General features: G+C 32.5%; 1 protein-coding gene across 1 annotated transcript in view; it reads left to right on the top strand.

Annotated features, from left to right (window-relative positions):
- LOC117173635 (beta-1,4-glucuronyltransferase 1) overlaps positions 1–17,369 on the top strand; it is a 106,191-nt gene that overhangs the window by 86,343 nt on the left and 2,479 nt on the right. The window contains exons 2-3 of the mRNA XM_033362276.1: positions 2,598–3,565; positions 3,649–3,829. Of these exons, the coding sequence (XP_033218167.1) occupies positions 2,598–3,565; positions 3,649–3,829 (1,149 nt within the window). The remainder of the gene's footprint in view (positions 1–2,597; positions 3,566–3,648; positions 3,830–17,369) is intronic.

The raw sequence follows: 17,369 nt of genomic DNA on the forward strand, positions 1-17,369 counted from the left end.
TTCCATCCTTTTCCTCCATGTTCCCATCTTTTCTCCCTTTTACTGCTAATTCTTTTTTCACCCCTGACACCATGCCGCCCATCCCTCTCCCTTTAAAGTGTTTCTTTCTTGCTTCTTGCATTGTCCACACATAACCTTTCGGTAACATCTTTTTTATGCCCTTCCAGTCCTTCTCATCTGCCCAAGTTTCACTCATCATAATCACATCCCACTTTTCTAACTCCTCCCAGAATCCTTTGTTCTTGTTCTTCAAACCTGACACATTCCAGAAAGCTATTTTCACGTTTCGCTCTTCCCCTCCCTCTTCTTTCCTCTTTACTTTGTTTCCCCTTTGCCGCTTGGAAACCCCTCTTATTTATTTCAAGCCTCTTTTTCGTCTCCCTTCCCCCTACCTTTCTCAAGACTTTTTACTTTTTAAAACTAAGGAAACTTATATATTTATTGAAAATAAAATAAAATAAAAACGGCGTCAAATTCTTTTAAAAAATATAGACTATTAAAGTACATAATAGTTCTGGGAATTTATAGCATTGGTTTATATTGTTTTTCATGATTGCGTATTAAAAAATGTAATTAGCTCAGATATTAAAACACAAAAAGACGAAAAATATGGCAATTATGCTATTAAAAATATATTAAGCAAACTTACATTTTTTCTTAAAGTTAGATTTCTGGAGCAGGGAAAATGACATTTTGTAAGATTGAGTTACTTCTTATTTCAATTCGAAAAAATGGTTCATATTTATAACATGGCCTTAGCTTAACTGTAAAAGTAAGCCGTAATTTCCTTTAACTTTCGAAAATGCTTCTTACACTTTACAGCTGTTAAAAAACTCATGTACCACTAAATTCACAAATATTTAAAAAATGCAACATTTCAGAAGACATTTGTCTAGGTCTATAAGATTATTTAGGAAAAAATTTTTTTATAAGTTTTCATAAGGAAATTTCTTTTCAGAATTTTTATTTCTTTAACCAGAAAAAAATATAAACGACATATTCAACCAGAATTCTGGTTGATTTAACCAGATAGTTTTTTTTAGTTTATTTAAATTTAAGTAAAACTTAACTGTATCTTCAAATTAACTTTTCTATTAATTTCCAAAAAAATTATAGCTCAAATAAAAAATAAACTTTTTTATCCAAATTTGTGATTACTATTTTATATTAACATCTTTGCTACATTTTGGGCATTATTTTGATTTCAAAAATTCTTTAGAGTTTTCGAATTCCTTGAAGAACTTTTCTACGCAATTAAAATTATTTTTCCATTCACTGATAAAGTAAAATTAGATTATTACCATTTTGGATTTTAAATGCACTATAATTTGGCGCGACCGAATGTATGGTTGCCTGTCGCGCCTCTACAAGTATGGGGAGGAACCAATCGGTACATATCGCCCATCTACAAGTATGTGTGCCTGCTGCGCTAACTACCGGTATGTGGTGACACTAATCTCATGCCGTATCTAGGACCTGATATCTTTAGCTTGGTACAGCAGACAAGCTGGAGAGAGGGAACAGTGTTGCCGCTATGCGATACTGTTACGTTTATCGGTTTGAAAGTGAGTGAAATTTCAATGTTTTTCATTGAATTATCTATGAAAGTACGTGGTGGAAAAATTTGAAATTAATTGAACATATAATTAATTATTCTATTTAAATATAGCTCTTTTTCAAAAAATTATACCAGAACTTGATTTTTTACATACAACCTTAACGAGACGCCATTTGTCAGAATCTCCACATCATAGAATATTTATGTAATAGAAATTTCACTTTATCTAAAGCGAGCTGGCATAAAAATAATAGCACATTGGTCAAATTCGAAAAATAAAAATAATTTCCAGTGGCAATTGGGTCTAATAAATATCAACGAAAATTAGATCCAATTCGGAAAAAAATGAGATCTAACGAATAATTAAAAAAAATAAGGGAGCGCAGATTGTTGTTTGATCAAATGAATTTCGGTAAAATAAATATTAGTTCAAATAGATTTTGGGAAATGTTAATGCGTCTTGGCCAATCACATGACACGAATCAATTTTAGAGTGAGGAATCATGTACAAGAATGATAAATAAACATGTCTGAGAATTATGCTTATGCTAGAACTTTTATGTGGTTTGCAATCTGATAAGTCCAGGTTTACGACCTCAGCAGCCTGGGACAAACAGCTGGTTCCTTATTGTGTATAAACAACTTAACGAAAGCCATTATCCGAGTATAATCAGGGGCGATTTTGCAGGTGGATATGGTCCGTGAATGCAAGCTCCTGGTATTAACAGGTTCAGTCGTTTAATTTATGAGAATATGTCGGCCAACTTCTCGTTTAAAGGGTTTCCTAACGATTCGAGTAGCTCTTGTTGTACTGTCGTCCTTCTCCTTCCGCAACTCGTTCTTTTCTTAGAACTTTCCTGCCCACACAGAACTTTACTACTATCATCGGTTTAACTTTCTTGACAAAATTTCCGGATATGTTTCTTGTTTCAGGCCGGATTGTGCAAAATATGTTACAACTAAAAGGGCAATATTATATCGTTCAGCTGAATATAATTTATATACATTTATACTGAATATCCATCATCTTCTGTTTCAGCTTGGATGTCGACCATGGAATCTGAGTTTAATCAGTGTAATTGTCCTCGCCCTCTCCAACATGCTGCTGACCTTCTTGTTGCTGCAGTCAGAGACCTGTGCTCCATACAGCCTTCCTAAGGAATCCGTGTCGAATATTGTTACTGAATGGAATCTCCCTTCTTTCCAAAAAGAAGACCCTCCTGAAAAGCCCTGTATTCAATCTGAGGATCTTCAAAAGGAGGACACTGTCCTCAAGCTGGATGTAAAACTAGGAAAATGGGATTCTCGTCGACTTTATAAAACCTTTGATTCAGTCCTGGTTGGTGGTAAATTCAGCAACCTCTCGCAAACTTCTAAAGTTTGTTTAGCGACTCAGACTTCCATAGAGAAGCTTCATTCTCTTGTTCAGGTTGTTCACCACTGGTCAGGACCACTATCAGTTGCCTTGTTTGCTTCCGGGGATGAGGAGTTTGAGGTTTTGCAGAGGTACCTTGTTTACCTCAACAAATGCTATACACCAATTAGGAATCGAGTGGCATTTTCCCTAGCGATGCCCAAAAATAAACTACCTAAGAGAGAGCCGACTGCTTTCAAGATGCCTAAGACTGTGGACTGTGCCAAACCCGAGGCCACGTTAAATATCCTGATGAGTAGAGTCTCTGATGAACAAACAAATTGGAGGATACGGAATGTCTATCCTCAGAATCACATGAGGAACTTAGCGAGAAAGAATTGTCAGTCGGAGTACGTGTTCTTAACTGATGTGGACATTGTGCCGAGCTTTAACTTGACTGGAACTTTAGAAGAGTTCCTTAAGGATGACAATTGTGAAAAGTGTGCGTATGTGATACCGACTTATGAGCTGGACTCGCGTGTTCGATTTCCACAGAACAAGTCTGAGCTAATTCGACTAGCTAAGAAAGGGCTTGCTAGACCCTTTCATCAGAAAGTCTTCATTCACAATCAATTCGCAACGAATTTTACGAGGTGAATAGAGTTACTTATTTTAAGCTGCATGTCTAGTAGTAAATGATTGGGAGAAAGTGCGGAAATTCTATCATGTATTTTAGATGGATGATGGACCTCATTCCGGGACATAAAGGCCACGAGAACATGAAGAATGGTAAAATTTATGTCAGTCATGACGTAACTAACTTCGAGTTCCTTTATGAACCTTTCTACATTGCGAGAGACATTGCACCAGCTCACGATGAGAGGTTCATGGGTTATGGGTACACCAGAAATACACAGGTAAAGTTCTGAAAATACAATGCAAGTGATTTCAAATTATAGTCGGTTTAATTACAACAATTTTATGAGTCAAGTGGGCCCGTTTTACTTTCAACTAGTAAAAGATCAGATCAATTAAGATGTATAGATTTGCCAACAGAATTAAATTGCGCGTGAAATCAGTATCTCCTAAACAAGTGACTATTTATTCCGGGTAATTCAAAAAAACACTAAGCGCCTTATTATAACCCAACCATGCTATATTTATCGAATAAAATTAATAGCAGAGTTGAATAATTTTATAAGATTAGATGAAAATCACTCAAATGATGCTGATAATCCACGAGTGGCACAAATTCGTATGTTATTGACATCTAATCGTACACGTACAGTCCGATAAATTTAACTGAAAGCGACTGCATATTGGTGAACGTCTGTCAACCAATAATCTCGTCCGCCTAATCATCAGTCATTAGTTTGTTAGCGCGATGCACGGATTAGCACGAAGATCCATAGTGGCTTGTAAACTGATTTAAAGGTACGCGTACGCATTCGGTGTAGTACATAATGATGGCGGATGAATTATATCATTTCATAAATTTGACGTTCAATACAATTTAGACCGAATCCAAACGCCCGGATAGTTTGTACGTGTATGTACGCTTATAAAACGGTCGAGTCTAAATGCTGGGATTTGGCAAGGGGGTTGGGGGCTGTAAAAGGGGAAAGGGGCGTGATTTATTTTGAGACGTATAGAAACAACATATATTTTATTGTATTACGGTGATGTGCAGTTGAGTATGTGATTATTATTTGCAGAAAAAATGCACATGTGTTTAGAATGTGCCAGTTTTGGAAAATATACCGGAATATTTCAGTACATTAATCAATGAACGGTAAAAAACCGGTCGTTCTGACATAAAAAATACTATTGAAAAATGTTCAGTCTGATAATTGTTGCCGATATTGAGGACTGTAAGTTGATATGAGTAACAGGAGAATGCTATTCGCGATTACAAATGCTTGTACATCTCTTGTGTGCTTACGTACAACGAGTTGAAGGGCTGAAGAGAGGGTGGGTGCTCGTAAATGGAATTGGACATTGCGGAGAGGGTGGTTTACGTCGCGTGTACCTGGGGAAATGTGTTCGGGTTAATTTCACGCTTCAGCATTGTCAATGGTGAAAGAAGAGGAAAGAAGCGAGAGAAAGGGAAAATGCATTCGGCGGACTCTACAAAGCATGGTTATTGAGGGTTTGTTTATTTGTCTTTTCAACTGGCACTTTTATTATTAAATTCAATAGTAAGAACCAATTTCAAACCCGAGAACTGCAGTTCTCTCAAGCGGTCTTTCGAATGACGTAGCGCACGAGTGAGCGAAGTGTAAAGCAATCCTTTTCGACAGTCGAATTCATAGAATCTAGTCGTAGTTATTGCACGGAAAAACTGTATACGTAAAAAAGTCACGAGCTAGTAGCTAGGTCTCGGATAGGAGAGAAATTCATTGGACATTGATGAAATTTCGTGAATAATCTGCGAATTTTGAGAAAGAATTGACGAACTCGATATATGTCTAAAACTGCTCATTACTTTTTTTCCGTAAATAATTACAAAAATATTATGAGTGATTGGGAAAAGTTTCACAGAGCACTCGCGAGCTTGTCCGACAAATCTGGGAACTAGAACGTAGGTTCGTCTTTGCGTGGCTCACGCATACTCTCAACCACCCGCTCGGTGCGTATGCATGCGCCTATGTGTGGTTTGAATTCGTGGAATGAGTGGCTAGAATTGTTATTATACCTACATTGTTCATCCTCGATGGTTGCGCGTGTTTACGCATTCATGGTTTATGTTTAGAAACTGTCGAGTTCAAGGTTTCAAATCCTGAGAGTTGTGCGACTTTATACATATAAATTAAATCGCACAAATAAAAAATTTCCCTTTTTATATTTAGGTATAACATTTTCAGGAACTGTTCGTAGGAAACTCGAACTGTCCATAAAAACGTTCTAAATTTATCCATACATTTTTCATAGAAATAAGGATTTAATGTTTGATTTTTTATCCCGTATCCGAGACCTAGCTACAAGTTCGTACATTTTTTACGGATTCATTTTTTTCGTGTGGATCTGAGAGTCGATTGTTTAAGGCCATGTGACGAGAGGGTCACGTGATCAAGCCTAGACTTTAATTTTTCTTTCCCAACTTACGTCTAAACGAAATGAGGTATCGCTCTGAAGGCTTGGGAAATGAAAGAGGAGGTGATAAAGTCCATGTCTCTGCTTCGTTCCGGTGGAAATTAAAAAAAAAATTTGTTTGAAGAAAATGCCAGTGGAAGTTTTCTTTCCCAACTTACGTCTAGACGGAATGAGATATCGTGTCAAAAATTTCGCAAGATAAATAGAAGGCATGCAACCATGTGTCTCTAATCCTAAATAATTAGAATAGTGAAAACAGTTTTTTTTAATTGCAATTTTAGAGAAATACCGACCGTGCTGTCGTTAAACCCTGCAAGCAATTTGCAGTGTTGTCAATGGGCTAGTTTTGAGGTTTATATTTATCAAAGTGGGACAAAACCAAAAAAAACTGCTCACGAACATTATGCACAAATAATGCAAAAACTAATGTTTGCACTTGAAATGCAAATAAACATATTGGGTCTGCCATACGTATCAGTCTGGTATCAGCTATGTCAAAGCAGCACTAGCGTAGCGAGTAGACAACTTCGAACTTCTAGGGGTCTGTTAGTAAAAAAGATTGCATGATTACCTTCAGAGAAAGTTAAAAGCATGGACATAGGAAACAAGGGACTAGGCATGCCATTGCGGGGGTGATGCAATGAGGGGGGAGGTCCGCCACCTTTTGATGTCCCGTGACAAACATGGCAGCGCCCACATGTTTATATTTGCATGCGCAGTTTTTCGGCAAAAATGTTCGTGCGCATAATCTAATGGCACATCGTAAGATGGCGGCTCTCCCTACTCATGGAATTCCCCCCCCCCCCCTCCCGTAGATTCAACCCCGCTCGCTAGAGTTAGGATGGCATGCCTAGTCCCGTGTTTCCAATGTCCATGGTTAAAAGTCAAAGTTCTGCTGTAAACCCTGAATGTATCCGTCGATAATAATCATTATTTGCATAAATAAACTTTTTTCTTCCTCCAACTCTTTCCAAGGCCACAAACGATCCTTTAATATTTATTAACATTTCCCGAAAAAAATGTCCGCGTTATTTAAACTTTTATTTTTCAATATGGGTGAAAAAATATTGATCTTAGGACTGACTTGATCAGCTGTTATACTCATCACATGGCCTTAAGCCACATTTATTTTTTCATCGTAGTTGTTTATTCCTGAACATTTTTGACGTCGGAACATTTAATTTAAAAACTTTCACGAGAACTAAGTGTAAATATTAGGTTTGGTACTTTTAAAAATGCGAACCAAGCATGCATTGTATGTGTTAGTGATCTTTATATCTACATTCACTCAGTCTTTCACTTGTTGAACAATTTTTATATTATGATTTTTATATTGCTTTCACGCAAGTGTCGGGGGTGCCCTTCAAATAACCTGGGACTGATTTAAGGGGATCGAAACTTCACCCAGGTAGAAATACACCACCGGCACAGTACTGGACCAGTACAGCCTGCCGGAGTTCCAGTACTGGCTGGCTGTACTGTGCCAGTACTGGAGCAGTACTGGCAAACCGATGGCGTACGAAAATTCCGGAGTTAATTTTAGAAATGATAAAAAATTATTGAATTGTTTTAAAGACCATCCATTCATCATCATACGACTGCATATCGTCCGAATATTATTTATAATTACAAAAATATAATTTTCAAACTATTTGTTTCATTTTAACACCCAATATTTCTATAATCTAATGATATAACAAAAAAGGTATTTAAAAAATAAATAATAATGAATGAAAAGTAAAATATGAGTCTTAAAGTCTATTGTGGAAAACAAATTAACAATATTATTAATAGAATGTAAAAAAATCCCGGAGAAAAATTTAAATAGTACTAAGTTTAAACATACCACGTGAATAATCTCGCTTATGAATATATAATAGATATAATATATTTTCTGTTCAATTTAACTAAATTTCCATTTGGAACCATTTTATTTAATAATGAGTGAAAAATAAACTAATAAATTTCTTTAATTGCTCTCTTTTATCATTATATCCTTTTAAGTATTTAAAACAAAGATGTTAAAACATTGATTATATTTACCTCTTGGACGTTTTATAAAATTATAATTTATATTTGTTCCTCTGAAAAATAGTTTTTTTTGCAACAATTTAAATTATTGAACAAACTATTTTTAATGTTCTTTACATATTTTTAGTCATATGTTCTTGAATAAAAATGTAATTCAATTTCAATAACATTTTTCTCCTTATATTGAATAGCGTAAGTACTCGCTAAACCCATAAATATTAATTTTGAACTTGTATGCTATTAAAACTTTTTTCACAAAACTATTGACATATTTTATTGATATAAATATTATTTACTGCGCTTTCAGATATAAAAAGGATTATATTTAACTTTTTATTCAAATTAAAATCTAATATTCCACTTCACCAAGATTATTCGGTGATGTTTTAATTCATGTTTACCATTAGCAGTTATATACATCGTTTATAAAATTGTTTAGAAGTATACAATGAGTAACATTCTTTTCATTTCCATATTTTTTTACGTAAATAACATTTTGTTTATTAAAAAATAAAAGTAAAGTGGTCAAAATGATTTTGTCGGGCGTTATTTGGGTAAAATAAATGTTGATAAGCAGGTAAGTTATAATAATAATTATCTAACTTTTAGTTTCCTCTCATTTACCAGTGACTATTAGTGTCTTGAAATAAAAAATGTACTTGGCGTAGTATAATTTCCAAATCTTAGGTTAGTCAAAACATACATGACATTCAAACTACCAAAGCCGGGGTGTAAAAACTAAGCCGTGACTGTCTGCATCGAAATTGATGCCTGTTCGTTCGAAGAAATTTCCTCTAGATTTTCTGTATTCAACAAAGTGAAGTTAGCTGTTGGTTGAAGTGAAAATACCTAGTTATGTATGTAGACGGTCATCACTTTTTCTGTACATGCCGCCTTTAGTTTAAATTTCGACGGGCATGACTAACCTAACATTTGGAAGTTGCATTAGGAAGTTATAATTTTATTCTAAGTGACAAGTGCGAACTGCTGAATGAAAGAAATTTAAAAATTAGGTAAATATTATATCAAGTAGTTTCATATTTACCACTGTAAGTTCGCGTGTAAGCCGAAAATGCACGACTCAAACTTCGGGTTTCTCAGGTTTTCTGCTGCACGAGGATTGCTGATCTGAAAGCTTCGGAAAACTTCGGTGGTTTTCTATTTATATCTCGATCCCCATTTGCAAGAAATTGAAGAAATTGGCGATTTTGATGTTTCGCGTGATTCTCAATTTCATGGATGCGTCGATTTTGAGGTTATGTTTTTCAGGGGTATATAATATGAATATTATTACTATTATATATATTATTCATGTTAATATTTTAATTATAAAATATTATATTAATATTAATGAATATTTGACTAAATTTTAATAAAAATAGTTCAACTTCAATTAAAACAAATAGTTTTCTGCAGAAAAAAGATCAATTTTGAATAAAATACATAAATTAACAATTACGAATTTGAAAATTATTTTCAAAATAATAGTAACATTTTTAAACAAAAAATTAAATTTTCATACAAAAAGCTAAATTGTATACTAAAAAAAGGCATTTTTAATCAAATACATGAAATTTGCACAAAAGAAATTTATTTTCCATCAATAATTATTTTCTATACAAAAAAATGTTTAATTGTTAAATTTTCGACAAAAAAGATTAATTTTCTACGAAGATGGGCGAGTATTCAATAAACTACAAAAAATTTTAACTGAAAAAGATCACTTTTCAATGAAACATAGAATAGTTAAATTTGTAGTTAAACAAAATGATTTTTTAACCAAAAACAAAAAGAATTTTCCACAAGATAGTTTAATTTTCAGAAAATAAATTTTTCCAACTAAATTGATGAATCATCAGCCAAAAAAAAAACTAAATTTTTAACAAAGTAGTTCCGATTTCAAACAGAAAGTATTAAAAAAATCCAAAAATTCTTTGAAATCGCTTTAAATTATGGAAATTAATTGAAAGTTCCTTGGAATGTTTTAAAATATCCTACGAAATTTAAAATCCTTTAAAATCCTTTAAAAAATTTTTAAGCTCTTGAAAATTCCTTACAATTTTAAAAATAACCTAAAATATTTCAAATCCTTTACAATCTCATATTAAATTATTTAAATGAATTGAAAATGCCTTGGAATCTATTAAAATATCCTAAGATATATCAAATCCTTTAAAATTTCATATTAAATTACTGTAAAAAATTGGAAATTCCTTGGAACCTTTTAAAATAATCTCAAATATTTCGAAACCTTGAAAATGTTTTGAAGGACTGAACATCTTTTAAAGATTTCTGAAGTACTCTGAAATTTTTTCAAATAACCCTGCAAAAGTTGTTAAAATTCTTTGGTTTTTAAAAATAACCCTTCTGAAATTTTTTTAATTCTTTGAAATTTCTTTCAGTTATGAAAATACATTGAAAATTCCTTCACATCCTTTAAACCGTCCTCAAATATTTCAAATCCTTAAAAATCTTTTGAAATCTCTTAAAATTTTGTAAAGCTCTTGAAAATATCTTGAAAATTTAAAAATACCCTGAAATATTTCAAATACTTTAAAAGTATTTTTTAATAAAAAATTAATAATCATAAATAAATTGAAAGCGTTTAAAACTTAAATGTACGTTTTTTAATTGGGGAATCTCTAAATTAAATTATTTCAGACTGAATTTTAGAAAACAGAAAAATTTCAAAGTTTTAAAATTTTAATGTTTTGTAGATTAGCGAAACTATTAAATTAAAGTGTTAATAGAAATTACTCGAGTTAAAGTTGAACGTTTTCTAAAACGATTTTTGTATATAATTATGAAATTATATTTTTTTGTTTTGAAAAACATACTTTTAAGTTTTGAACGCTTTCAATTTATTTACGATTACTAATTTTTTGTAAATAAACCTTTAAGTTTACGATTCAAATTTTGAAGACTTCAAACCCATCGAGTTGAAAATTATTCATATTTCATAGTTGAAAATGTTTAAAAATAAAATTTCGAAAGTTTTGAATTTTTATTGATTCCATTTTCAAAACTCTAATCTAAAAACATTTCAATGTTTAACGTTTTGAAATTTTTCTGTTTTCCAAATTTCAATCTGAAGCTTTTAAAAATTTCAAGAATTTTCAAAGGATTTTTAAGGCTTTTAAATATTTGTGGATGCTTCAAAAGGTGTGAAGGAATTTTCACTTTATTTTTATAATTTAAAGGAATTTCAAAGAATTTTAACAATTTCAGCACAGTTATTTAAAAAAATTCCAAAGTATGTTAGAAATGTTTAAAAAGTGTCAAAGTGTTTTAAAAGATTTTGAAGGTTTCGAAATGCTTGAGAGTATTTTAAAATGTTTCAAGGAATTTTCAATTGATTACGGTAATTTAATGTGAAATTTTAAAGGATTTGAAATATTTCAAAGTATTTTTAAAATTTCAAGGAATTTTCAAGAGCTTTAAAAAATTTTAAGGTATTTCAACAGATTTTTAAGGATTTTAAATATTTGAGGATGTTTTCAAAGATGTCTAGAAATTTCCAACTTATTTTTGTAATCTTAAGGAATTCCAAAGAATTTTAAAGAAGTAGTTTAAAAATTTAAAAAAAAAGTTCAAGGTATGTTATAATATTTTGAAGGTATTGCAATATTTGAGAGTATTTTAAAATGTTCCAAGGAATTTTCAATTTATTACGGTAATTTAATATGAGATTTCGAAAGATTAGATATATTTTAGGATATTTTAACAGATTCCAAGGAATTTTAAATTGATTTTAATTATGTAGTATGAGAGTGTAAAAGATTTGAAATATTTTAGGGTACTTTTAAATGTTTAAGGAATTTTCAAAAGATTTTAAAGAATTTTAAATATTTGAGGATGTTTGAAAAGATGTCAATGAATTTTTAATTCATTTTTATAATTTAAAGGAATTTGAAAAAATGTTAACAATTATAGTAGGATTTTTTTTAAAAGCTCCAAAGTACCTTAGAAATCTTGAAAAGATGTCAAGGTGTTTCAAAAGATTTTAAAGGTTTTGAAATATTTGAGAGTATTTTAAAAGGTTCCAAGGAATTTTCAATTGATTAAAGTAATTTAATATGAGATTTTAAAGGATTGTAAAATCTTAGGATATTTTAATAGATTCCATGGAATTTTTCATTGATTTCAATAATTTAGTATGAAATTTTAAAGGATTTGAAATATTTTAGGGTATTTCTACAATTACAAGGAATTTTCAAGAGATTTTAAAGGATTTTATATACTTTAGGATGTTTTAAAACATTCCAAGGAATTTTCAAGTGGTAAAAATATGAAATGATATGCGTGTCGCAGTTAAGGGTTTTGCCAATACTGATACAGAGTATCAAAATGTTCTGATTATTAGCGATTATTTCCTGGCGAATGAAAGGTGAAAAAGTACCATAATCATATTATCATTTTCGAATACTCAACTTGAAATAATTCTAAGTCACTGAAAATAAATTATTAAAATTCTGAAAAAATATGGTTTCATTGATCCTTTTTGTACACAATGGTGAAATTTAGAGCCAAAAATAATTATTTGTTAATAACTTGTTAACAAAAACGTAGATAGGTGTCATCTCAGAAACTAAGGAACGTACAGAGATGATTCTTGAAGCAAATTACACATTTCTGGCTTTTGACAGTGTTGCATGTATTTTCAATGAGCAAAAAGTTTAATTTGAATGTTTAACAAATTATTTTCTTCTGGGAAAAATACAAAAGACTTTACGATAATCGAGGCAATTGCATTTTTTTAGCATCAGGACTTAGGGACTGTGTAAACAGCCTGAGTACGAGCCAGGTCAGGCTCAAGGTCAAAGTTTAGACTCAAATCAACGCGTGATACCTACGTCGATGGGTCCTAATAAAAAACACCTATCTCACGCGGGTCAATTATAAATTTCCTAACTGTACCGGGCCTCTTTAAAAACAACGCATCTGTAGCGTGCAGATTCTAAACCTCGTAACTTCACTGAGCCGGTTTCAAAACAACTTAACTCGATTTTTCCCTTTTTTCAGTAGAGCTCATTTTAGACATCACAATTCTCTTTCGTTTCAAAACGAAATGCAATCGACGGAAATGTGAAGTACTACATGTTTTTGAAATACAAAAAACATTTTTTATATGATTTTAATACAAGTTAACCTATAATATGAATGATAAAAAGCAATATTGTCTATGGCATGACAGTAGCAGTGCATAAGAGGCTATGTTTCAAAAAATTTGAGTTGCGTTAGTTCATAAATTTAAACCGAAGTAAATATGTATAATGTGTCTAATTTCGTATTTTGACAGCAAAACAGGCAAGTAGAAACATTATAAATATTTACTTCGGTTTAAATTCATGAACTAACACAGCTCAAATTTATTGAAACATAAGCTCGCTTGCACTGCTACTGTCATGTCAAAATTATTCTATTTTTTCGAAGCGCTATATCACACCCTTCAGATACTTCACACACACACACACATACACAAAGTGTGGTTCATCAATGATAATTAATGAACCTTCAATCAACAGGGCAATGTATTTCGTGACATTTTGAAGGGGACACACCTATTTTGAATCTCGTACACTTAATACAAATTTGCTACTTTTTAAAATTTTAGACAGGCGCGCGTGTGTGTGCGATAGCGCTTCAAAAAATATAATAATTTTGACAGAAGTTTTTAAAGTATCATTTGTCACCCATAGAACAACATGTGGAAACTGTATAAAGATAAAGAAGATCTACCACCAATAAAAGTAAGTGGATTAATTACCAGAATATCCTGTTTCTTTTCAATTTGAATATTCCACTGAAACCTCGATTCAAACTTGGAAACTCGCAAAGTGATATTTATCGAATATAAAGGTGTCGAAATCTGCGATTCAAGGATGCTGTATATCGTACATCTCTCAAAAACATACGTTTTAATAATTTTTTTCGTTTATATATAGATAGAATATTTACCACTCATATTTTTAACCCCATTTTTTATCTAATATTATTTCAATGTTCACCATTTGAAATCCAAGTGCACAAAATGAAAATGATAATTTTTATCGACAGAAGTCAGTTAGTAATTGCTTTAGTAAGCTTTTCTCACATTGCTAAGTTGCAAACTGCCAATTCATTATGTAAAGCTTATTATTCGAATTTAATAACACTTTTCAATCAGCAGTTGAGATCAATTTATTACTATTCAGATTGAGGAAGTAAGTGTCAAGTTGTCAGAAAAGCTAAAATTTTGTATGGACTTCAACGCTTCCATTCTTAATGCAATTATTAACCGATTTTCGAAAATATTTTTTTCTATTTCTTTCAACTTTATAAAGAAAACCAATTCTAGTAATTAAAACTGAATCCACTCATCCTTTTAAATGTTAGTTGAACCAATCAATGCTTTCATACTTTGAGTTTTTGTAACTTATCTGCATCTCATGACAATGAAAGGGTCATTAATTACGAGCAATTCGACGGTCCATTCGACGCACCCCAGGGTGCCTGTCTATTTGAGTTTCACGAGGGTCGGTAAGAATGCTGCGAGAATCCACACTGAGTGTCACTGCAATTTTTCTTTATTGTTCTCTCCGTTTTTATTATTAAATAAAATATATATTTATATATTTTCCAAAAATAGGCGCTGCTCAGCAAAATAGACCAACATTTATATGCCGTATGCAAAAAAGTATAAAAAAATATTCAAAATTGCGGCTTTAAAATGGAATCCCGTTTTGCTAGTCTAATAAATCCCCTTAAACTGGAGACCCTTATTTCGATTCGAAACATCACGCTAAAATTGAGAATTATGAAATAAAATAATAAATTTTTGGTTTTCGTTACTTCAATATTGTTAAATAAAATATTCAATGCAATAGTAATTTTTTATACTCACAATTTAAATTTCCTAAAAATTGTTTTGTTTAAAAACAATTCAAAACTTAATTTTCAAATTCACACCTGCATTTATCTAAAGTATATCTTAATGGTATAATTGTCATACGAGGGTGGTTCGAATATGATCGAGACAAATACTCTGACACGTTTATTTACTATCGAAAAAAATTACAAAAATTTACAGTTTTTCTAGGTATTTCCCCTCGGAAGTTACGAATTTTGAACACATTTCAGGAAGTTTTTTGATGACGGTATCGAAGAATTCCTTGGGCAACTCGGACAGCCATGTGCGCACGAACTCCTCTACCTCGTCGTCGGTGTTGAATCTTTGACCTCAGAGGACTTCTTTCAGTGGTCCAAATATGTGGTAGTGGCAAGGTGATAAATCTTGACTGTAGGAGGGGGGGGGGGGTATTCCAGGACCTCCCATCCCAATTCCGATATTGTATCGAGCGTGAGATGCGCGGTATGAGGGCGCGCGTTATCCTAAAAGTTTAGGAACCCATCGCGCCGTTACTTTGCGATATTGAAGGTGTTCGTGGATGATAGACTCTTACACTACTAATAATGATGCTGAGTTCAGCCGAAATGTCTCAAACATTCATCCTACGGTCCTCCAAAATCATTTGTTATACATGGCGAATGTTGTCTGGTGTCATGCTGGTTCGCGGTCGACGATCATGCGGCTCATTCTCGACGGTTTTACGGCCATCCTTGAATGCTTTGGCCCATTCGAACACGGTAGCCCTACTCGGGCACTCATTACCGAACTGATTTCGCAAACGCAGACAAATTTCCGTGTTTTTAACGCCTTCCCGAACTAAAAAACGAATGACAATACGTTGCGCAATGGCGGTTGGCACTTGACGTTCACTCATGGTCGTAGCACGCGCGTGAAACATGCGCTTCCGACGAAAACTATGCTACACTGTCCGTCATGGACCCATCTATCACATACTCAAGCCACGACCTTCAAAACATGCATGCGCGCCATCTACAGCGTTTGTCTCGATCATATTTGAACCACCCTCGTAATTAGATATAAAATTATATCACAATAAATTAATGTAAAATATTAAAAAGTAGCAAGAAATTCACTCGTTCTTGGGTTTCTATTACCTAATATTTAAAACATCAATTTTAAAATCCATAATAACACATTTTTCAATATTAAAAATTTAGAATATTGTTAAATGTATTTAAATAATTTATTAAATTAGTATATCTAACAGATATACCAAAAATAAATCAATTACAATTTTTACAATCTGTTAATACTAATAAATACTTTATTTTAAAAGTTTCTTTTCGAGTAACAAATTGAAATTTTTTTATTTAAAAGCGCTAATGCAATTTCAATTCCTTTGAAATTTAAGTGATCACTTTTTGAAGTTTTTAATTTTTTCTACTTTCAAAACTTTATTCTGAAATAATTTTATTTACAGATGATCAATTTGAAAAAAACTTTTAAATTTTGACAGCTTTGAATCTATTTCTGACCACTGATTTTTATTATTATGTTTTTAATTGTTTAGGATCGAAGCGTAAACAGTGAGGGCCGCCTGACTTGTTTCCAATTAGAGTATATATATATATACATATATATAAAATGTTGCAACCGCTCTTGCCCTGCTCCCGTGGGAAACAGTGTGAGCCAGCAGTTCTAGGAAGGCTGAGAACGGGATGACTGAAAGCGAGAGTTTGGTGTACTTTAAATAAAAGACTTTGTATTTCAAGGCATATCAAGTATACCAGAAAAAAAGGGTTCGCCGAGCCCTTTCAACTCGAATTCTTTTTTCGAAAAGTCATCAATTTCCTCTCAGTTTCCCAACGAAAAAAATTAGTAGATCTTGAAAAAGGCCGAGCGATCCTGGGTGACAATGCACCTGTGGATTGTGGAGACCACTGCCTTTAACGTCATCCGGAAAATATAGACCTGAGTGCATATTTGAATGTAACATTTTCCATTCTTTCGATTGCCGGTGTCAAAAAAGGGGCGTTTCCATTTTAAAAAATCTGCCTGACTCGCGGGTACGGTCTTATCGCGCGCTGAGCGCGCGGCTCTCAATGTTTCAGCGCACCCAGGACACGCGGTGGATGGTTCTCGCGCTTCGCGCCCAATAATATATTTATCTCGTGCTTCGCGCTCGATAATTTATTTACCTCGCGCTACGCGCTCGATCCTTGTGCATAGATATTTTAAAAGTAAATGTATATTATTATAATTCGGAACATGCATTGATATTAAAACAGACGAAGTTTCATTGTCCCTTTGAAAAAAGTCAGTTCTTAAAAAAAATTTTTTTTATTAAACGTTTTATTGCAACTTTTGTCGTTTTTCCATAAACTGAATTTTCTCATTTCTAATGTTTTCTTTATGATTTAAACTTTACACATACGGTATCCTCAGCAGCCTAACCGTTTTTTAACTTATATATATATATATAT

This window comes from Belonocnema kinseyi, chromosome 5 (genome assembly GCF_010883055.1).
Source record: "Belonocnema kinseyi isolate 2016_QV_RU_SX_M_011 chromosome 5, B_treatae_v1, whole genome shotgun sequence".
NCBI lineage: Eukaryota > Metazoa > Arthropoda > Insecta > Hymenoptera > Cynipidae > Belonocnema > Belonocnema kinseyi.